Source organism: Podarcis bocagei, assembly GCF_964188305.1.
Source record: "Podarcis bocagei genome assembly, chromosome: Z".
NCBI classification, from domain to species: Eukaryota; Metazoa; Chordata; class Lepidosauria; order Squamata; family Lacertidae; genus Podarcis; species Podarcis bocagei.
In genome coordinates this window covers 30,455,953-30,479,637 of record NC_138140.1, presented here as the reverse complement: position 1 = coordinate 30,479,637, position 23,685 = coordinate 30,455,953, and the positions used below count along the sequence as shown (strand labels likewise).

The window sequence follows — 23,685 nt, the reverse complement described above, 5'->3', positions numbered from 1 at the left end:
AATAAAAAATAAAAGAAAGAACGTCCAATCTACATTTCACCCAAATTCTTTAAATGACTGAGTAAATTAGCAATCTCAGCTTCCCCCCTATTTCAGTATCTTTCATATTTTGTGTAGTTATTATGAAGACAGATGGTCCCTTGAGAAAATCAGTGAGGCAGCTTGGGTAGAGCTCAGCCACAATTTCTCAAAATACTTTTTTTTTGTGAGTGGAGAGCAAAATTCTGAGTGGTGTTTTTTTGTTTTTTGTTTACCCTTGAGCCTTCCCCCACAAAAGGAGGGTCATTTTGTCAAATATTCACCAAATAGTGTCCACCTCTCCCTGCCACCACCTTCCCAGAGATACACCAGAAGCTACGTACTTCCCATCTTCAGGGAATGATCCTGCATCTCTATTTCTGAGGCACAGTGGAAGACACTATATAGTGTCCCGGCAGCCAGGACTGAAGCTCTGCTATGATTCACTGCCAGTAATAATGGTGAGCCTCCCTCCTACAACAAACAGATGGCGGATTTTGCCCTTCCAGTAAATATTTAGCAAACTCCACTCCCTAAAAAAAAAACCCACACACAATTTCATTGCCATAGAGAATCTCAGGATGCCAAAGTTTTGCGCTCAACTCATCCGATTATGGTCCACTCCATGGTCCACTGCCAACAATCCATCAGCTTTTGCTGATGAGCCAAAGCCGGAAGCTCTGCAGTTTTTGACATGCCACTGCTTCTGCGATGTTAAAGGAGTCCCATTAGAGGCAGTGGTTAATTGCAGAAGGCCAGGGAGAGTGGTTGCACCTGCTCTCTCTGAGAGGGGATGGAACACCGTCGTTTGCTTTGAAATGTCCTGTTGTGTTCATCAGCCTGGATGGCATCGAGAAGTTATAGCCGTAGAAACCATATGGAGGATGTAAGGCACAATTAAGGGCTTCCTGGGTAATGGGACTTGATGGGAAAATGTTTCCAGATGCATGCAAGCCATACAGCATATGTCCAGCAGAACTGGGCCCTTGGGGGCTTGGTCCATTTAGGTCTTCTGCTTTGCCACTTTTGACGTTGGTTATGCTCAGAGAAGACAGTGCAGGCATCTCCACCATGAAGTGAGGCAAAAGGGGTGGGCTGGAAGCATTTCCCAGTTTAGGATGGCTTGGGAATATCAGCGATGGCTGTCTTAAAAGGCCGGTAGGGCAAATCTTGTAGCAGACGGGGAGGCCAAAGTGGTGGAGGTAAGATTCCGGGCATGACATTCTGAGGTTGCTTGCTGACAGGTGGAGTGTAGGAGGAGAGCAAGAGGGGGAGAGAAGAGAGCTGAGAGGAGACGGGGTTCCCCCGGGGGGTGTCACAGGGGAAGACCCAGGACTTCCACCTACAGTAAGGCAAGGAAAATTATGTTGTTAAAATATTTTTAAAAAGAGAGAGAGAGATTTCCCTTTCTCTCTCTGGTTACTCCCAGATTATTGCTCTTTGGAGGTGGGTTTCGATCACATACCTGAAAATGCACCATGCAATAATAGAGACATAGAGACATAGAGACATTTTGTGTGTTTAGAAAGTGGCCTACTGAATCAACCACTCTCATCTGTTGCTCCATGAACTTTTGCTTTTGGCCCTGCCCACCACTGTTGCATGGACCCTGGAAAGTTGTCCATGGCTGAATGTGGTTGTTGGGATTAAAAGGTTCTCTACTTTTGCTCTAGGATGTAAAGAGATCCCAGGTATTGGAATGACTCCACCCAGATTGGCCATTGGCTTGCCTCAACAGGAAGAGCTAAAGGGACTTCCTGTTCAAACACAAAGTTTGCCTGAGCAATTATTGTTTTCTCCTCTCTATTTTCTCCTAACCTGCTGGCTCCATACCCATCAACTGCCCCAGGAAAACTGGGACATCCCATTTTCTCCCATGAGAGCATGGGCAGCCATTTGGGAGCCTTGCTCTGTCATGATTTTGGGCCGAGATCTCACTCCGGGTCTGTGTTTGGTCTCCAAAGGTATGAAAACTATTAGCATAACTGAAATGATGGTGTGTGCAACACGGTTGAAATTGTAACACTGTTTGACAGAATGACAGAAATTCAACTAAGAATTATTTTCTGCAGTTGGTTCGTGGTACCAGTTTTTGAGGGAGGGAAGAGGTGAGTGCCATGGTAAGTTCTCTGACTGCCCTTGTGTTCCTCTCTCTCTCTCTCTCTCTCTCTCTCTCTCTCTCTCTCTCTCTCCAAACACACACACACACACACACTCATTCTGCCATTTCCACACTCTTTTGGAGAGAGTTTAAAGTGGAATGAGTGTTCCTTGCAATCAAGCATGTGTAATTATCTCACCAGAATGTAAAGCTGGGTATTTATCCAGGCTGCAAGCTTTGAGCAATTTAATTGATGGATTAATGAGCAAAATCTTAAAAGGGGGCAAATCCCCCTTTGATTAATCAGTTGGGCTCAGAAGAAGCCAAAGACCTAGGATTCTCAAAGGACAAGCTGCCCGCAGGCCCCAAAGATGCAACAGCTCCCTCTTTGCTAGGCTGATGAAAAGGAACTGTTAAAACAGCATATCCTCCTTCTACTTGGCATCCAAAATCAACAAATATTTTAGCTTTCTGTACGAAATTATTGCAGAATTATTCAGAATGAAAATAAGGACCCCAGGCAACTGAAACTCACTGGAACTAATGTAGCAGCATAGTAGCTAAAGCCCCGTTGAACAGAGTGAGACAGGACCTGCCTTATTATGGGTGAAGCTACCCTTGTACCTGGTGTGAAGGTACCAGCTGTTGAAAAATGCTGTGGCTAGACTGTTGCTGGAGATAGACTACTGCCAACACAGAACTCTGGTTCCTAAAAGCTCACATTGGCTGCCCATATGTTACCAAGCCAAGTTCAAGGTTCTTGTATTAACTTACAAGGCTGAACAACTGGGGTCCACAATATCTTTGGGACTATCTGCTCCCTTATATTCCTGCTCATTCAATGAGATCCCCTTTGGTGTTCCCCAGTGGCACAGATGAACAGCTCATAACTTGTGGCCCAAGCTTGTGGAACTCTCTTCCTAATTAAAGTTAGAAAGACACCCTCTTTTCTGAACTCCAGGTGCATGATGAAGTTCCCCTTATTCCAGCAGGCATTTTAAGTTAGTTTGAGTTTCTGTTGGTTCTATGATGATTTCTTTGGTTTTGTTACATTCCTTGTATGGTTTATTTTTATGTACACCATGTAGAAATTCTAATGATTAAGCAATATGTAAATGTCATAAATAAATACATTTCCAGTGGCAGATGCTGGGGGGTGTGCAGCCGTAAAGGTTGGTCCACTTGGGGAAATGAGGCACTGCCCCACCAACCTCAGGCTATCCCCAATAACAACTGCAGTGTGGATTCAGTGAATAGGAGGGCAAATGAGAGAAAACTAGAATTAATTGGCTCTGCCTCCACTTAATAATGGACACCCTGGCTTCCACCTTGCCAGATCCACTGGGCACCAGACACCACTAAGTGGCATCTGCCATTACCCTATCTGAACCCCTCTGCTGGAAATTAGAGTTCTTTTTGCAACTACTGCCATACACAGCATAGGACCATTGGTCCATCTACTTCTCCAGGCACTCCATCTGAGACCTTCTGCATGCAAGGCTATGGCATTTCCCTAAATGAGCCTGCTTTCTTTAGGGGCAGTGAATGAAGCTCCCTGTTGAAATGAGATTCAGCTATCAGTCCAGTCAGCTTCTCTGCTGACTATCTCATCCTTTGCCTCAGGCATCCAAATTCCTTGGGCTGGCTCTGCAGTGAGACTGACTCCTGTGTAAACAGGCCTGGGACTAGGCTGCACAAGGTTGAGCAATGAACCAGAAAGCCCTTCAATTCAACTCTTGCCTCTATCAGGGATTCATTTGGTGGCCTTAGACAAGACACTCCCAGTCACTCCCTCATGGGGATAATCAGGTCCAGCATCCATCATGCTCAGGCAGCTGTTGGGGTCTTGGTGTTCTGATGAGACCCATCACACTGACCTATCTCCATTCATTCCGGAGTGGATAGGGGCTGGGGGCTGCCACTGTGTTTTCCCCGGTGCCCTAGACTAGGCATGTCCAACTTTCAAGAGACTGAGATGTACTCCCACAGTGATCTACCAAAGTTGTTGAGCTTTTTTTAGGAAGCCAGAGTTGTTTGTTGAGCTCCCCACCCCCATTTTTTTTTCATTTTTGGGGGGCCACAAACCACCAAGATCTACCACAAACCCCCCACAATCGACCAGAACTACCTGTTGGACACCCCTGCCCTAGACCATTGGTTCTTCTTGTTCCCCAGGCATGGAACTATATTCTCTACCACCAATCTATGGTCTTTCCAAAGGAAATCTGCTTCTTCTTAAAACAGTTTAAAAGGAAAAATCCTTCAGCTCTGCTCTGGATTCAGGCTTAGCCATGCTTAGAGCAGACCTGATGGGGCTCAAGTCAGTCCAGCTCAGCATTATATTGCTGTGAGACTTGGTATTGGTCGGCGTGGAAAGGCCCTTTATCAAAAGCATTTCATGAGCATGCTGACATACAGCATTAACAGGAATATAGGAAGCTGCCTTATACCAAGTCACATCACCAATCCATCTTTCTCAGTATTGTCTGCACTGATTGGCAGTACATCTCCAGGGTCTCATGCAGGAGACTTTCCCAGCCCTGTCTCGAGAAAACAGGGAGTGAAACATGGATCCTAATCCTAACCTTCCCCGGGGCAGGGAAATGATGTTTTAAATAATTTTAATTCTCTAGCCCAGAAAGTTAAAAGCCAAATTTGCATGGCCATCAGATACAATGTCTTTACTGAAAATTAGCTTCGTTGCTATCCCAGTATTCAGGTTGCCAAAGCCTCCAAGGAACTGACTGCACTGAACATGTTGAAAATCATGCCACTGTTGCTTAAAGTTCAGCATAATGATCTCAGAAACAGTGGAGAATTCTGTACTTACCCAGACTTTCTGCACCAAAAGACTTAAAATCTAGGGTAAGTGATGGTCGCCACGGATATGATTCCAGAAGTCCATCCAATACTCCTCTACAAAGCAAAGCAGGGACATCAGCCTAGCACTTGCACAGGAATATGTCCCAAAGCCTGGTTCAGATATTGACAAGTGGGGTACTATTTAGCAGAGTCATAGCATTATAGGAAATGGCCAAATAGGAAATATGAACACTTGTAAAAGTAATCAAATTTCCACTTTCCTTTATGGAGATGGGGGGGGGGGGGATTACAGAATTCAAGCAAAATATCCCTGCATCACACTTTCTTTCTTGCCCACGATCCTAAGAGACCAAGGCATACAAAATAGGATATTGTTGAGATTATCAGTGTATCAACCTACCAATGACTATATACCAAAAGTTGTATTACATCCACCCACCCACCCCCCTTCACGGAAAATGAAGGCTTCGGTTCTGATAGGGGCAATCCACATGCAGGTTTCCACACTAGGAATGCACCCTTCTCATCAAAGGGGAGTACAAGTGACTCAGTCACGCCAGGTGTGAAGCTTCTGGGGCATCACAGAAGGTGCTGCAAGTATGAATGGAAGTTGAGTGATTGGGGGGCACATTGGATTTTGTGCAGGGTGCCACAGTGCAGAAGCTTCTGCATCCAGCAAGTTTGTAGACAGGAAGCAAGGCAGTTTTGTTGCACTAAACAAACAGATGTAGTGACAGACTATTCACATATAGCAAACAAATAGCCTGCAAATAATCTAGTTTGGCCCTCAAGAGGTAGGGAGGGTTGTTTTTGGAAGGTGGATGTCTCAGAAGCTCTAGTGAGCACGCAGTACATCCTGGGTGGCTCTTGAGATTCTGGCAAAAATATATCTTACTATGCACATGAAAGTAGGATATGACACATAAATCAGATTGCAACCGATTAATTTTTGTTTTGTTTAATTGCTTAGCTTAAAATGTGCTCCAGCTTGTTAACTTAAGGAAAGCCTTGCAGCTGGATCAGACCAAAGGCCCATCTGCCACAGCTTTCTGTTCTGACAATTGCCAACCAGATGCCCATTATGGGAAGCCCACAAACAAGACACAAGAGTAACACCGGCATTCTCTCCACTTGTGGATCCCAGCAACTGGTATTCAGAGGCATACGTCTGAATATTAGAAATAAACATGAAATATTGTGAAAACTGCGAGTAATAAGGACCACTTTAAAATAGGAGTCTCTCCTCCCTTTGTCCCACATTGGGTGCCTCCTGCAACACCCATGGGGTCATCAGAAAACAAGGTGAGGGGTTGGACAGAGGGGGTTTGTAACTATTGTTTTTACCATGTGCAAATATTATTTATTATTTCATATGTGTATATGCAGCTTAATAGCAAAGCAGACTCTAAGTGTTTTAGGAAAATAACAGATGAAACTGGAAAACTGCAATATTATGTAATAGAAAACTACAAGGCAAAAGCATATACTACTCCATTAGTTAACCAGTTATTACACTGAAACTCATACTATCAATTAGTTAGGATAGCCTTCCTGGATCTGGTCTCCTCAAGATGTTTTGAACCACAGCTCCTCCCACCAGCACTTGCTGGGGCTGATGGGAGTTGTAGTCAAAACATTTGGAGATCACGAAGCTGACCAAGGCCGGACTATGATACAGTGGTGCCCTGCAAGACGAATGCCTCGCAAGATGAAAAACTCGCTAGACGAAAGGGTTTTGCGGTTTTTGAGCTGCTTCACAAGACGAATATCCCTATGGGCTTGCTTCGCAAGACGAAAACGTCTTGCAAGTTTGTTTCCTTTTTCTTAACACCGTTAATACAGTTGCGACTTGACTTCGAGGAGCAACTCATAGAACACGGTGTGGTAGCCTTTTTTGAGGTTTTTGGTGATTTTTGAAGCTTTTCCAAAACTTTTCCGACACCGTGCTTCGCAAGACGAAAAATTCGCTAGACGAAAAAACTCGCAGAATGAATTAATTTCGTCTTGCGAGGCACCACTGTACCTTTAACTAGTGGACAGCCCAGCAAATAAATAATAATAATTTACCTGTTTCTTCCGGGGTCTCTAAACCCTTTAGCAAAAGGATTCCGGTCAATCTTCAGTTTTGTTATCTGTGGACATTCGGAGCAAAACAACAAAGAAAGAATTGTTTGAGTGCTGTAACCAGGTCAGCAAACTTTTCCACTGTCCCTCAGACCTTGTGGGGGGGCAGACTATATTTTGAAAAAAATAATAATGAACGAGTTCCTATGCCCGACAAATAACCCAGAGATGTGTTTTAAATAAAAGCATACATTCTACACATGTAAAAACACACTAATTCCTGGACCGTTCGTGGGCCAGATTTAGAAGGCAATTGGGCCAGATCTGGCCCCCGGCCTTAATTTGCCTACCCTTGAAGTAACCCAACACTAGAATGGCAAAAACCTAGTTAGACAGAATGTCATTCATTTGCAGGAGAAATTTGATTCCATTCACACTTAAAGGCAAATCTATGAAATCTGCCCTTTCTGAAACAATATGAAAACGTAACTACAGTCATCCTTCAAAATGCACATGCCTGAATTTTGTGTTGCAGTTCTCCAAACAATGTTTTTTTAAAATGCATATATTAGGGGGAAGTGCATAAAAATAAATGTAGTAGTGAAAAACACATTAAAAATGCATTATATTAAGGGGAATTGCTTGCAAAAAAATGTGTACAAAACAGCATGCAAAAGTATGTTTGCTGGGAGAAAGTCACACTAAAATGCTGATTAATTATTCTTTTTTTAAAATGCAGATTGCTGCAGAAGTGCGGAGAAATGAATTGAATATTGGATAATTGAGAAATGGACAGAACAAAACCAACAGATCCTTCCATCCCTACTCATATGTGCTCAATGTTAGAACAGGTTTCTAAGAAATTGTCACAATTACCCTACATATAAACATGAGCTTTTCATGGTCACTAGAGTGCATTCTGTGAGTTTTGTGGAGCACTGTCCTCAGTAAAGGGTTTTAGGTATACAGTACATGTAAAAACACACTAATTCCTGGACCGTTCGTGGGCCAGATTTAGAAGGCAATTGGGCCAGATCTGGCCCCCGGCCTTAATTTGCCTACCTGAGTGTAGGGAGAGGGATATAAATGGTGAGGCCGTGAGAAGCCATTGTTCTTCTGCTCTTTGAGTTTGTTCCACTCCTCTTGAGTCCCAGTTTAACTAATAATCATTTGTTGGGTTAGAATGTGTTGCATTTGCTAGACCTTTGAAGTCATTCCTTGATTGACTGATTGATTGATTGATTGGAATTCATATACTGCTAATATTTTTTAGCCTCTAAGCAGTTCACATAAAATAAAATACTCATTTAAATTATCAATAAAAAGTCAGAAGTAAAAGCAAGTTCATTTTTAAAAGATACAAAACATAAACAAAACCAGCATAAAATTGCATATTAAATTGTGCATCAGCTTTTCATATCTGGATAGGCTTTTGCAGACTCATACCCTAATGTTATTGCCCTGATTCTTCTAAAGAGAAAACTTCACCAAATCAGCAGTTTTGATGTGATCTTATGCATGCTCACATCAATATACTTTCAGTACTGTTCTATTGATGCATCCGTGCACTTTGGCACACTCGTGGTTAAACCGCCACACAATTTATAAGTAATAATAATTATCATTCAATTTATGTCATTTAAAGATCTTAACTATGAGCAAATAGTTTGTGAGCAAAAAATGACCTCACATGCATGATATAGTAGGGATTGTTTTCAGTGAGTTTTGTTTATTCTATTAATAACCCTGTTGTATTGTTGCTTGTGTTGTCCCTGTTTTTAACTGAAACTCAAAAAAAATCCTATGAGTGGTGCCCCCTGCAAGGAAAACACCCCCCCCCAAAAAAAAGAATTTTGGTATAAATAACTGAACTAGGAATGAGAGAGCAATTCATTTGGGTTTCACAAAGCCCACACTTCCCTAGCCCAAACATGTGAATCGGAACACAGCTCTTCTTTGCTTTTGTTTGGATTTTGTGATACAGTCTTCCAACTAAAGAATGCAAACAAAAATGTGTATATAAGTGCAAAGGGTGTGGAAGGAACTCATCCATCAGCCAAAATAACATGGATAAATCCACTCTACAGAGGAAACCTGACTTGTAAAAATTGTATGACAGGAGAAATGTGCCTGAGAATGCATATGAATTTTCATGAGGGCTTAAAATATAAAAATATCTGAAAAGTATGCAGAAATGGGGCAGACCAAACTTAACACTGGAAAAATAAGAAACCAAATTACATGTAAATTGACAGATTCATTCACATTAACATCAAGTTTTGTGTAGGGGCAGCATTTAATCAACATTGAGGCACACTGCAATTTGGTCTGTGCACACACACTTTTCCATATACAGAAGCTGACCTTATTAGTAGCGCTTTCCACCACACCTGAGGGATGTAATCTAGCTTAGAGGGTTCAGGCCAAGACTATGCGCACTAGGGATAGGTGAATGTGTCAATTTCAGTTTCTCTCGGTTTCTCACTTTTCCTGTGTTAAATTCAGTTCTCCACCTTTCCACATCAACTTGTATTTCTTTCTTTATTTTTTAAAACGAGTTCTCATGAAACTCCATTGGGATTTTAGTGTAATTTTCTCCTAATACACACATTTTAGCATGATAGTTTTCCTATTTTTACAGAGCAATTTTCCATAATATAATGCATTTCTGTGTTAATTTATTTGTGTGCATATTTTTTTTAATACATTAGTCCCACTTCAGGGTAGAAAAGGAACTACCTTAATTTGCACAATTCCAAATTCTGAAGAGAAATGAATGGAAGTACCATTTTTGAAGCATCTCTTAAGTAATGGCGCAACCTGACTCCCTCCTCTGGCAATCTGCACAGAATTTTGCGTAATGGTTGCCATCAATTTGATTTTAATTAATTTTTATAATGAAATGTTTTTAGAATGTTGGATTATTTTATTGTTGTTAGCCGCCCTGAGCCCAGCTTCGGCTGGGGAGGGCGGGATATAAATAAATTTATTATTATTATTATTATTATTATTATTATTATTATTATTATTATTATTAACTTGCCTGCTGGTTTTGATAGGCTGTGACAGTGGTGAATTCAGTTTCTTTAAATGAGAAGGTCTGAACACCTGCTGCTGGCAGTGACTGGATCTGGGACAGATCAAACCGGGAATCCTGGACGATGACATGGACTCTTGGCTTGTATTTGTGCATGGACTGCAGAATAATCTGTAAGAGAAGACAGGCAAATGTCTTTAAAAACCTCAGGTCTAGGGACCTAGTGCTACTATATCTGGCTCTTGGGACTCTCCCAGCCCTATTCTGTGTTCTTGAGTGCCACTCACTTGCATAGGTGGGTGGGTGAAAGGGTGCATAGAAGCCTCTGGCTTTTGCATGGCTGAAATGTAGGCACTTGTACAGAGGTAAGAATCATATCCATTGCTCCACCCACTTTTGCCCCTGGCCATGTGTATCACTGGCATGTAGCCCCCAGAAATGGAGATGTAATGCTTGGAATGAAAACATTTTCCTATCTCTGGTTTATAGCATCAGTGCTGATCTATGCTCCAAGGGAGGTGACCTTGACAATGGGGGTGGTAAGGAGCTCCATCATTGGATCTTTATGCCCTTACATTACCAGAGCAGGATGAGAGGGACAGGTGCTGCAGCACAAAGGGGCTCCAGCTATGCATTTTCTCCGATGTGGCCCTTGCATCACTGTGGTGACTTCATGGTAAAGGTAAAGGGACCCCTGACCATTAGGTCCAGTCATGGCCGACTCTGGGGTTGCGGTGCTCATCTTGCTTTATTGGCTGAGGGAGCCAGCGTACAGCTTCTGGGTCATGTGGCCAGCATGACTAAGCTGCTTCTGTCGAACCAGAGCAGCACACGGAAATGCCGTTTACCTTCCCGCTGGAGTGGTACCTATTTATCTACTTGCACTTTGACGTGCTTTCGAACTGCTAGGTTGGCAGGAGCAGGGACCGAGCAACGGGAGCTCACCCTGTTGTGGGGATTCGAACCGCCGACCTTCTGATCGGCAAGCCCTAGGTTCAGTGGTTTGTACCACACCACCACCCGAATCCCTTGACTTCATGGTAAAGGAACTCATACACATGCACAGTGACACAACTTTCTCTCCCTCGCTTGCAATTTCTTAAATTCCAACCTGCAAAGCATATGGGGCTGTGACTCTGAATGTAATAATGCTGAAAGCTAGACAGACTACCAACTTCCTAACTGATTGTGGGTTTTGTTTTGTTTTAATTGGCATGAGCTCCCCTAGAAATTTTGGTAAAATGAAGAGTGCCACATACAATGGTTTCAAATGAACACACATATAAGGAAATCCTAGGGTAGCCCTAAAAGTTATTTCTTGTTCCAACAAGAAAACTCTGTCCATCCCTCCCTTCTTCTCCCGTTATACCAGTGCACCCTCCAATCCACACCTACATGCCCTTTGTCGTCCATCTCATTGTTGGTCAGTTTCACCCGATCAAAGCTGATGATCTGTCTCATCCAGGTCTCTCCAGAGCAAGGGGAATCTGGGTGGATGTAAAGCCGGGGTGTGATGCAGGAATGGTCTGTGTTTCCAGCCACCATCCACTGGGAGCTGTGGTAGACATACCTTCATAGGGGACAGAGGTCGTGAGGTTAGGAATCAGCAGAACAATCTGATGCAGAACCCACATTAAGTCCTGTAGTTGGCTTCTCAACCACACATCATAAGAACATTAGATGCACCTGCCAGATCAGACCAATGGCCTAGCATCCTCTTCTCACAGTCAGACTCTGTCTGTAGGAAACTCACAAACATTCTTGAGCACACACACCCCCCAATACAATATTATGCCCTCTTTCTGAGTTATGCAGAGTACACATGATTGGCAGCAGTGCTGAGTCACCTGGCAATCAGAGCCTACCCTGTCAAGAGCCCTTAAAAATGGAATGTTGAGGACATTCCTTCATCTCTCACTGCCCATTCAGAAGGCTACCCTTTTATTACATTTGCCACTTATTTAAGCTGTTTTTGGTTGGTAGCCTAGGATTCCTTTTCTGGTGTAAAGAGAGACCAAGAAGCTCAATGAAAAAAACAAACCAGTAAGTTCTTCACCTGATGCTACCCTCCAACATCAGTTATTAGTAGCAGATCAACTCTGAGTTGATCTCTAACAATAATGATTAAATACTAAATCCTATAGTTGCAGTTTCCTCCCGGTTCTTTCTGTTCTGGGGTCCTGTGAAATGTGCTCGGAGTTTGGGGGCATTGCCTGTGCCTCATTATAAACTCAGGGCTCCTTCAAAGGGATTCCAAAAAACTGACCAGGTGTGCAGCATCCCCAGCAGTCAGGTTTTTAAAGCCTCCTTTTCCTTGCCAGACACTCCGCGGGACCGTAACTGGCTCGCGATCGTTAAGTCTCAGCCTTCCGCCCCCCCCCCTTCTGCCCTATACTCTTACCCCTGCTTTGCCCACAAAGAGATTATAGTTCTATTTAGGACTCAACGCTTGAAACATTCGCTTCATGAAATTCACTCATGTCAGGTAGGAGGACAAGGACAGGTATCTGAACCCTGAGTATGTTTCTCTCTGCAGCGGACATCTCAATATTTTTTCACCTTTAGAACACCGACAGAAGGACCATATGCATGCTTACTCAAAAGTAAGGCCCAATGAGCTCTATGGAGCGTACTCCCAGGCAAGGGTGTATAGCATCGCAGTGTTAATAATCCTATTATTTTGTTTTAGGTAGTAACTCCTATGGAACTCGGGGAACTTTCTTATGTATAGGGTTGCGCTGCGAAAGCAACGACAGAGCAAAAACGCGCCACATATTTAAAGCACGGTTAAAGCATATGGCTTCTCGCAAAGAATCATGGGAACCGCAGCTTTCCTCTCACAGAACTAGTTTCCAGCGTGCTTTTCATATGTGTTGAATATCCTAAATGTGTGGGGCGGATCTTCCCAAAAGGAACACCGAAACTGGCATTATTATTTTATAGAAAGTATATCTGATTTCCGTGAGCGATTTAAACAAGAAGATTACATATCCCGCATTGAAACCTTTGGGACGTAACACGCTCACTGTTGCGTTAGCTCAAGACTCCTGCTGCCTTTGATGTGGGAGAGAAAGGCAGCTTTTTCAAAGGCAGCCCCTGATCTCAACCTGTCAAATTATTGTCGAAGGCTCCCTGAGGTCCTGCGAACTGTTTGTTTACTTTGCAACTTTCCCCAAGCCCTTTGGGGAAGGGCCGTAGCTCAGCGGCGGAACGTCTCTTGTGCCCCGCATCTCCTCCTTGTAGTGCTGGGAATACTTCCCTGAAACCCGGGCGCGCAGGCAATAATCACGCTCAGTATAAGGCAATTTCCCGTGTTCCTAAGAGTCCTGATCAAAAGCACCTATATGGGAAAGAGGTACTGTAGAAACCAATGTGCACATCGTCTCCCAGACCAGCGGTGGAAGGAAGAGCACGGGGTGAAAGTAAACGGGACTGTGGGGCACACAGCTTCTGTCTGTGGCACATAGAATCTCGCGCCAGGGGGACGCAGGCCCGCCGTGTGTGTACGTATACTTCTTTACGCAGATCTGAAGTGTATATATTCCTTCGTGCAGCGCATAGTTAACCTGTGGAACTCCCTCCCTCATGAGGCACTGGCAGTGATGGCCACCAACTCAAGTGACCTTTTTTTCTTCTTCTTTTTTTAAAAAAGGTTTAGATAATTTCATGGAGGACAAAGCTGCTAGCCTCGATGGTTTTGTTCTACCACCACGGTCTGGGGCGCTATGTATGGAATACCATTTGCTTGGAACTCCTGCTGTTCTCAGGTCCTGCGTGCAGACTTCCCACAGGCTTCTGGTAGGCCCACAGGATGCTAGCCAAGATGGGCTATAGACCTGAACCAGCAGGCTTGACTTATTATGGAGTCTGAAGGAGTTTGCTTAGGCTGCAGTGTTAACCGCACCTGCATGGAAGTAAGCCCCACTGAATTCAGTAGGGCTTACTTTTGTGCAGACATAGGACTGCGCTTTAAGAACTCGCATTTAGAACTGACTTGGATCTTATCTTTCTGTCAGCGTCTGAAGAGCCCTGCCTACAATCCGTTTTTGACTGCTGTTTTTCACGCGGATTTAAAATCAGTAGGAATTAGTGGGGGAAATATCTCTTTGGGTCCAGATACTTCAGAGTATTTGGGATGTCGTCAATTCGTGCAAACAGCAAACTATTGATATATTTTGCCAATGGGTCAGAAAAGGTTAAAAAAAGAGGAATCGGTTTAGGATTACTCCACATAACTCCGGCCCTGAATGATTTGAGGAGACGCGGTTATTTCCTAGAAGGGGGGCGGGGGGGGGAATCCTGCTGAATATGAGAAAATAGGCATAAGAGCGGACTGCAGTTTCACGTGTAAGTTGATGGTCATATTATGAAATTAGGAAGGGAGCGGGGGAAGTATTTGAAGAGAAAAGGGAATCCTGCATGAAGCATATCTGCTTGCTTTAAAATGGCTTCCAGGCCTACTGGGGTGGAGGGGCAAGTCCCTTCGACATCAGCGGGACTGATTCACACGTACATGTAGGAAGGAACCATCCTGTAACTGGCGGATGAAGCTGGGAAAAGATTGAGTGTGAGGTGATGCTACCATATGCGCATCCCTTTCTGTGCTGGTTGGGAGCTGAAGGCCCTGACACAAGCAGGAGGCACGTCGTCATCACCTCCTGCTGAAGTCATCCGCAAATGAGAGCGTGCACGTGTGAACTGACCCTATATCTTGCTTAGCTTCCAAAGGAGAACGGTCCGCGTTTTACCTGTATCTTTTCGAATCTACCGGCACCACGTCTATGGCGATGTAATATTGCTTCATCGAATCCAGACCTTTCACTTTGACTCTGACCGACGGAAACATTCTCCTGCGAGAAGCGTAAGAAGAGCAATAGGTTTCATTTGGCATCCAGTTCCTTGGTTCTTTTCTTATCCCGCTCTGTCTCCACTGCTCAGGGGTCATCGCGCAACTGTCCACAGCCATACCTGAAGGGATACCTGCCGCTTTATGAGCCCCGGAAGTCTCAGGCCGGCGAGCCTGCCTTTCACACCGCCAGCCTGAGCGCATTCCCTGTGACATTTGCAGGAGCACTGGAGTTTAAGGGACACCCCGTTCCCTTTGCATTGCAAGGCTTACAGCTGATGGGACTTTCAAGAAATGGGCATGATCCTGTGCGTGCTGACTTGGGAGTAAGCCCCCTTGAACTCAATGGAAATTACTTTCGAGTAAACATGAACAGGTTCCGGCTGAGTTTCCCTCTTTTGCTGCTCCCTCTATTATCATCACCCCCATTCCCTATCACATCAGAAGGGGATAAATGATCTACTTTCAGGTGTAGCAGAATCAAAGAATTGTAGGATTGGAAGGGACCCCAAGGGTCATCTAGTCCAACCCGCTGCAGTGCAGGAATCTTGCCCACGAACCACAAACCTTCTGGTTAACAGCACTGGCACATTGCACCACAGAGACCTGGTAGAAACCGGCGTGGAAGTAATAGTTTGAACCCTTCCTATTAGTAAGAACATAAGTAGCTATAGTGTTATGCAAAATTCTACTAGAAGTCGTAAATTGCTGGTTTCTGTCATAGTGAATAAGCCCGATTAAAAGTGCTTAGTATTTTCTTTCGTTTTCCAAAATCTTTCTATACCCGCGAATGCGTGTGAAATCATTCAGGCACCATTATCAATGCTAAATCTTAAAACATGCTTCGTGGGAAAAAGGACCCCAACCACAGCAGGATTTTTCTCTCTCTCCCTCCAACAGATTGTCAGTAGGACCAGACTGTTCGTTTACCAAGCCTTGGGCTGCGGCTGAAAGGTAGGAAGGAAAGTCTCAGAAGGACCGAAGACCAAGGGGAGGAGAGAGTGGGGATGCAAGAGCGTGTCGATGTGCCAGTTCCGTAGAAAGGTTTACCAGAAAAACAAGATTCCAGCCCAGCAGTGAGGAACAGAGAGCCAGCAATGGTATAGTGGCGAGAATGTTGGACCAGGACCTTTCAGGGTTCAAATCCTCACTCAGCCATGAAGCTTCCTGGGTGACCTTGGGCCAGTCACCATCTTTCAGCTTAACCTACTTCACAGCGTTGTTGTGAGGATGAAATAAAGAAAAGTTAGGATGTGAATGTAACAGTAAATAAACATTCCAGATGTTCCTGAACTATACAACTCTCACTGCATCTCACTGTTGGCCATGGTGGCTGGGGAGACATGAAGTTCAGAAACACCTGGAGGGCCACAGGTTCCCCATCCTCCTCTAGTCCCCTAACAAATGTGTCTGCAATCCTATACTTGGGGTATGTTCACATTACCATTTTAGAAGGCCGTGAAGTTGTTAACATAAACACACACCTTCCATGGGTCTTTCCTCTCTCCCTGTTCACATCAGCAGGGCTTCATAGTGTCACAAACACATTTTGTTTGTGTACACACTACAGGATGGGGGTGTCTTTGCCCTGTGCAAAGGAGGCTAGAGATAAATTAGAAAAGGCTTGAATGCTCCAACCCATGTGAATCTGGTTTAAGAAACAATGCATCAAAAAAACCAGCTGTGCTTAAAAAAAACAACCCTGCAGGAAATGTGCATTTTTTAAAAATATATAATGGCCTGTGTGAACACGGCACAGAAATCTGGGTAAAAACCCAACACAGTGAGTGCACAGTAACTGAGAGTGTGAACTCAGCCTTAGTTAGCTAGGAGTGAGTCCCAGTGCATTCAATGGGGCTGTTATCTGAGTAGAGTTGTATAGAATTCCAGTGCACCTCTGCCTTTAAGGCACCACAGAACTCCTTACCCCATGGACCTGGCTTTCCACTGCAGTGCTGAGGTCAAGGGTAAGGATGAGAGAGCAAATAAGGCATGGATGGTTTCCCACATTTTGAAGTAAGTGAAGTAAAACATATTACCCTCTGCATAGCACTTTTCTGAAGACCATTCTGTCTGCACCTGCTATTCAGGGCAGAACCTTTTATTGCCCTAGACTTCAGGGGTAGCTAACATGGTGCCCTCAAGATGCTACTGGACTTCAACTTGACCATAGGCCATGCTGGCTGAGGCTGATGGGAATTCCTATCCAACAACATCTGGGGGCACTACACATTGGCTTCTCATTGTTTTAATAATCTTGCAAGGGATGTTGCGTGAGGTGTTTTAAATAAGGTGAGATGTCTACATTCTGGCTTGGCCAGGGACTTTTACTGCACTCTGACTCCTCACAACTCTTATCTGTTGAGAATGAGGCTGTCAATGGCTAATAGCCATGATGGCCACGTTCTCCCTCTATTGTCTGAATCAGTAGCCTCTGAATACCAGTTGCCGAGAATCACAAGTGGGGAGAACTCTGTTGCACACAGGTGCCACTTGCAGGTTTGCTGAAGGTTGAGAACAATACATCTTTGGCTTGATCAGACTGGGCCCTTCATATTTTCTTATGACCTTCATAAATTAATCTCGCTTTCTCCCTCTCTCTGCAAAGAACTGCAAAAATGTTCAGCCAAACAACAAATGGGTGCACAAAGCAAAAGCATTTAAAGCTATGCATTTCATCCATCTAGCTACTGAGTGCAAAAAAACACTGGAATCTTGAGATTTGGAATTCCACGGCACACATCCTCAGGCATGGATGTTCAAAAACAAATTTTTAAAAGCATCTTCCTTCCTTCCTTCCTTCCTTCCTTCCTTCCTTCCTTCCTTCCTTCCTTCTTTTAATGACACCATACTGGTGACAAGGTCAGCCTTCTCTCCAGGAAGGCTTATCAGAAATGTTTTGTGTCTCTTTCTGACCTTATAGTAGAGGGCAGGTAAGAAATCAAATAAATCAAGTACTCAGAAGTAAGTCCTGCTTGGCTTAAAGGGCCTTACTCCTAAGTAACCATGGGCAGGATTGTAGGCAGATCAAATCCATGCACAGTTTCCTCCAGTAGTTAAAAGAAAGGACACCTACTTAGGAATAGGTTGCCTTGAAATGCACTGACATCAAACCAAGGATGTTTAGGATCCTGATGTTAGGCTCCTCACATTCTTCCCTTTTAGTGACATGTCACCCAATCTTACTAACTCAGTGGAAGAGCACATGCTTTAATTTTTGGTATCTGCATTTAGAACCGGGGAAGATTATCTTTCTAAAACCCTGGAGAGCCGCTGCTAGTCAATGTAGACAAACTGACAGCATAAGGCAGCTTCTTCTGTTCCTTTAAGGCTTCACTTGGAAGTAAGTCTCACCGAGTTCTTACTCCCATGTAAACGTACATGAAATTGCAGCCTCAGGCTTTGCCTTAACAGCTCGGCCTTGGTGATAATGACTCGTCACCCACTAATTCATGGAGCTCTGGTTTGGGAATCGAATAGATTTAATGGAGAAAAGACCCTGCAGAAGGTTATTATAGTCATTTCTCTTGATCAGCGAAGGATGAACTTGTGAGAGAGGCGATGGTAAGAGAAAGAATATCGTGGGAAGAGATTGTCTTTTTATCGATTCAGTGGTGCAGTTAACGTAATTTTAGACTCTGGGTTTAGTGGTTTACATATATTTTACTTTCTTTTCACCGAGACCTGCTAAGTTGGCCCTGCAGGGTTTGCGAGCCCGGGACTTGAATAACCTTTTATTTAAAATGATATTAGAAAATGGCTACTGCATTGTCGGTGCGGGAGACCAGTGATACGTTTTACGCATATCACAAAATCCCCATAGAAAAGTCCTCGGCCACCGAATTATCCATTAGCTCATCAGTTTTCTCTCACTCTCCCAAATCACGATCTTACCAAGATCACTGTTATTAAGGAGGAGCTTTTCGCTACAGAATTTATTCCAGGTCGTGAGGAGAGGGGAGCCTGCAGTGTAGATGGACAGGAGCAAACGATAAACATATCTGCCTGTGCTTCCCCCATCCCCGGTACTGCAAATATTTGGTTTGAAATAGGGAAAACAAATTATCTTAAGCGCGGGTGTGTGTTGGTCCTTAGCGTTAGGGGTGTGTGTGAAGGAATTACCCTCCAAGATTATAAGGAGCTTCGGTTCAGGATTGAGCAAGGACCAACACACACCCGCGCCTCTAGAGAACTGGAGCAGGCAAAGTAATTGTTAGGGTTGATGGAACTACGGTTCTGAATTGTGATTTATGTAAGGCTCTTTCAGACTTTCCTGTATCCCTTCGCCTTACCATGGACGGAAATTCTGCCTCAGACACTGAGGTGCTGAGTTTAAAAAATGTAACCTCTGGCAAGAAAGGTCCCTTGATTTCCCCGTTTCGTTTTCATTGGAAATAAAAGGGGGAGGGGGAGGATAGCGACGCCTCTCCCTGAGTTGTGGGGAGAACAAATTTGTCTCCGTTGTTAAAATAAGCCTCCCCCACCCTCTAGAACACAGTGTGGCTTACTTCTGAGTAAGCATGCCATTTGTTCACGACCCACCCCGACCAAAGCACTCTCAAGATCAATCAGTTACTTTCCAGGAGAGAGTTGAGCAAGCGCTGAATTATTTGGCGTTGAAACCGGCGGGACTTGGAAAGTGTCCCTCAGAAACAGGATATTAATAAGAATGAATGAAAGGTGGAATGTACCAGAATCCACCCGTGTTTGTTAAAAGAAAGAAAAAGGCCTTACAGTGCAATCCTATACATGTCTATTCTGAAGTAAATTCGACTCAGCGCAGTGGGGCTTGCCTTACTCCCAGGTAAGCGGGTACAGTATAGGGCAGCAGCCTTAGTAATTTACTTGATCGAACCCACAATTCCGTGAGCGCATAGACTTCGGACCATGCCAGCGCTGGTTTATTGGAAAGGGTAGCGCAATTGTGTGCATTTTTAGCACAGCAGCTGACACGCCGGCAAGCACAGTCGCTAACACGTTACTGGAAATTTAGAGTGCTATCTGGGGGCAGATCGCGCGCAGCACACGCATACACACAATAACAAAAAAAGGAAGAGAGATATGAAACTCCGGACCAGATGCCCTACCTGCCGGCTTTGGTGATAATCATTTCAGTGCCGATTTCGTGAAACCTCTTCCACAATTCCGAACCTTGCAGGTCCACTTGGATCGCTCCGGCCCCTTCTCTGGTTTCCTCCGGGAGGGAGCCCGCCGTTTCTCCCTTAGATTTCTTTTCTGGGAGGAAATAAATGCAAGCGGGGTACGGGGACAGAACTACAGCGAGTGCCCGCGGCTTGGACATGCCATTGGCTCCCTTTCCTTCCGAGTGGCTCGGATCGGAATTCAAGCGGAAGCTGCAGGGATGCGTTGCGAGGGCCACTGAGAGCCATTCGTTTTTAGGAAGTGCTCTCAAATATCCATTGGAAGTCCTGGAAGGATTTTCTAGGCAGAGACTTTGTAGGCGCCGATAATTCCTATGGACTGCTGGGAGGAAAATCTGATGGCACTCGAACCTGCTCCATTCACACTATGGATTTAAAGTACTTTACCAGCACCACGCAGGAATCTTGGGAACGGTAGTTTGTTAAGCACCCTTAACAAGCTACAGCTTCCATGAGTCTTTGGGGAAAACAGAGGGCTTTTAATGTGCTTTAAATAGTGTGGATATTTTTTTTAAGAAACGATTCAAACAATTGCAGGCACGCACGCACACATATGACTTATTTTAGCACGGCTTCGTTCCTAGAGAAATTTTGGGGAAATATGAGCTCGCAAGTAAATGTGTGGAAGACGAGAGTAAATCCGGGATGAGGAACTCTCGGTCCCTGCAGGTGCTCTTGGACCGCCACCTTCCATCTGCTCCAGTCTGTCTGGTCAATGGTCAGGAATGATGGGAGTTACAGTCCAGTAACATTTGCGGGGTCGTATGTTCCCTGGGGTGTAAATAACGATGGGGGGGTTTCCTCTCTTCCGCCGCCACTGAAGCAATTACTTGGCATTCAATTGAGCGCTAGGTGTAGTTTTCGCTGCAATTGGCCTCTCTAAATTTCATTTGAATTGCGCGAGTTTAAAGGTTATGCCCGAAACAGAACACAGATCACCCACAGGCCCCAGATTAATCGCTTTGGTCTTCCCTCGGTGTAAAACGAGGCTTTGATCCATTCCTTTAGTAGAACTGGGAGCACGGCTGAGCCCTATTCACATTTAAGAATCTTAAATTAAAAACTCACAGTTTAGCACTCGGATTTGGAAACGTACCCCCTCGGCGTGCGTTCGCCTTCATTGTACAAAGTCCCTTGTTATTTTACCCTTCGCTTATTCAACACAGTCCTAACTTTTTATCTAGGGCAAGCGTTATTGAAAACAGAGCAAGTTTTAGGGGGACGCCGGATTCTTCTTCCGGCTGGCAAATGAGGAAATACAATAAATAATATGTTTCCGTGCCATGCTTTTCTTAAGGTTGTACCAGGGAGTAAACCCTATCAGACGCAGGGGGGGACTCAGCTGAACCGCGCAATCCTAACTCAAAAGTAAATTCTTTTGGATTAAATGGGAATTTGCTCTCAGGGAAGCTGGGGCAGGAAATTAGGACTGAATCCTTACAGGCTACAATTCTAAACGCGCTGACGGACTTCCGAAGAATGTATAGTTTGGACTACACGATTCGGCGGTTGCCGGACTAGCACTACAGTGAGAAGAAAGAAGAGAGAAGGGCGACTTTACCTGGCGCCTGGTTTTTCCCGAAGACTGTCTTCTCGGCTACTTTCTCAGCAGAGCGCTCCTCTTCTTCCAAATCCAGAAGTTTGCGCTTCCCCGAGTTGCCCACTAAAACGTCCACGGAGAAAGCATGCGCCCTGGAGCTCAAAGCCATGATCCCCGTTCCAAATGTGGAGTCTCTTTCTTCTTTTAGAGAATAAAATAAAGAAAGATCAGGAGGGAAGCCTTCCTTCTTTGCTTCCCCTACTCCCCCCTCTTCAAAGCCGAAAAGAAACTTCAGCCCAGCTCGGAAGGGCTTGTGGCCCGATCAACCCCCTTCCAACACTTTGCGCAGCATCCTAGAGAGTGAGAAAATATATCCAGCTTCCCAGCTCCATTCAGGATTCCTAATGGCTCTCCGAGGAAGCGACTAGCAAAAAGAAGACGACATTTCCATCCCTACTTTTTAAAAAGGTGGGGTGTGTGTGTGGAGAGAACAGAACTGCCTTCTTTGGCAAATCCCAGGGACAGAGGAGTAAGACTGACAAGGGTTAGAAAAGGAGAGGGAACGCGAAGTCAGCTGAACCTGGATCGAGCCAACAGACTCCACTGTTTGTGTTAGGCACTGTTGGAAGTGCTTAAGAGAGAGGATGAGGGAGAGGGGGAAGGGGGTGCGGGGGAGAAAAATGGGGAAGGGCCATGGGGTTGAGGAAAACTCGCCCCTCCTTACCGAGATGAATGTCGGAGACTCTGTTCTCCTATCCGTCGGCAAACTTTGAAGGGAATTCGACATATATTGCTTGCTGGGTGCCAATTTGCCAGGCAAAGCGCAGAAGCGAGTAGCAATAGGAGGCGTCTTTCTGGGCGTCCCTTCTGCAGTCCCCGTCTAGATCTGGCGAGTTGTCTCCTGCTAAGTCTTCGTACCACTGGGCGGCGCGGGAGGGATAAGGAATTAATGAGGACTAGAAGCAACGTTTCAAATAGTTTGCTTCCGGACCTTTCCATCGAAACAAACATGCCTGCCTATTATTAGTATTATTATTGACGTTTAATTCTGTTACGAAAACAGCAACAACAAAATAAAATAATCAGCAACAACAAAGCTGTCGCTATCCCAGCCGCAGCAAGCCTGTGAGTCTTTACTTGCAAGCAAGCGGCAGAGAATTTAATGGAATCTAATTCTGAGTAAACATAGACAGGATCGGGCTGCATGTTAATTTCTGCGCGCTCGGGGTCAAATCTTCCGATGAAGCCTTTTATGGGGAAGGAAGTTCCGTTGAAATCTCCCCACATCCACTGCCCAGTACAGTAAAAGCGATACGTTGTAAGCGATACGTTGATTTCAAGTTATTATTCCACGCAGACTTATTTGATAAAATGGCTTCTCTTGAAGTTGTTTAAAAATGCCCCAAAGAGGCGACTAGTTTTGTCGGAACTGAGGGTGGGAACGGCGTCTCTTTGATGATGCTGATCCTGAGTTTCATTCAGTGCTTTACAACAGCAACGCGTGAAACCTAATGGGGCTGGTCCCTGCCGCGAGGCGCTTGCAATCGAAGCGCACGATCTGGCCAGCTAGGCGCGTTGAAATTGCTGTTGATTCCAATAGGAAACAGCTAAGCACGTCCTTATGCAATCTGACTTAAATGAAAAGTGCTTTTAACTTTGGCTGGAAGGTGCCCTGAATTCCCACCGGGAAGGGACAGCAATAGGGGAACAGTAAGGGATGGATAAGTCATAGCATTCATTGATCGTTGACATTTCAACACATTGGCTTCCATTTAGGAGTACAAAAAGCATTTACGCAGGCCGCTTAAATCCAAATACTGTACTTTGGTTTCAATTCCTCTCTACTTAAGCAGTGGTGAATGGCCGGGCAGGCAGACGAGTTGGGGGGGGGGGGTTGGGATTTTCATTTATTCAGGCTTAAAACGGTTTGGTGGTTCCCATTTGACGTTCAGAATCCAGGATGTGATATTTCCTCATTTTGATTTTAAAGCCACTCCAGGGACAATCGCATTGTTGCAGAACCACCCAGAAAAATAACAGCCTGGAACAGATTAGGCGAAGGAGGGACTCCATCAATGGAAATAAATCGCGCTG

The 23,685-nt window shown here is 44.7% G+C and overlaps 1 protein-coding gene across 1 annotated transcript; it reads right to left on the bottom strand.

The window, feature by feature from the left end:
- Positions 1-21,830, bottom strand: TBX22 (T-box transcription factor 22). The gene is made up of 8 exons (XM_081179906.1): positions 21,613-21,830; positions 19,977-20,124; positions 14,792-14,893; positions 11,439-11,613; positions 10,050-10,214; positions 7,010-7,074; positions 4,950-5,035; positions 1-1,360 (listed from the first exon to the last, which is right to left on the bottom strand). The coding sequence occupies exons 1-8, from the start codon at positions 21,758-21,760 to the stop codon at positions 747-749; spliced, it is 1,503 nt and encodes a 500-aa protein (XP_081036032.1). The 5' UTR covers positions 21,761-21,830; the 3' UTR covers positions 1-746.
- Between the last annotated feature and the right edge of the window lie 1,855 nt (positions 21,831-23,685).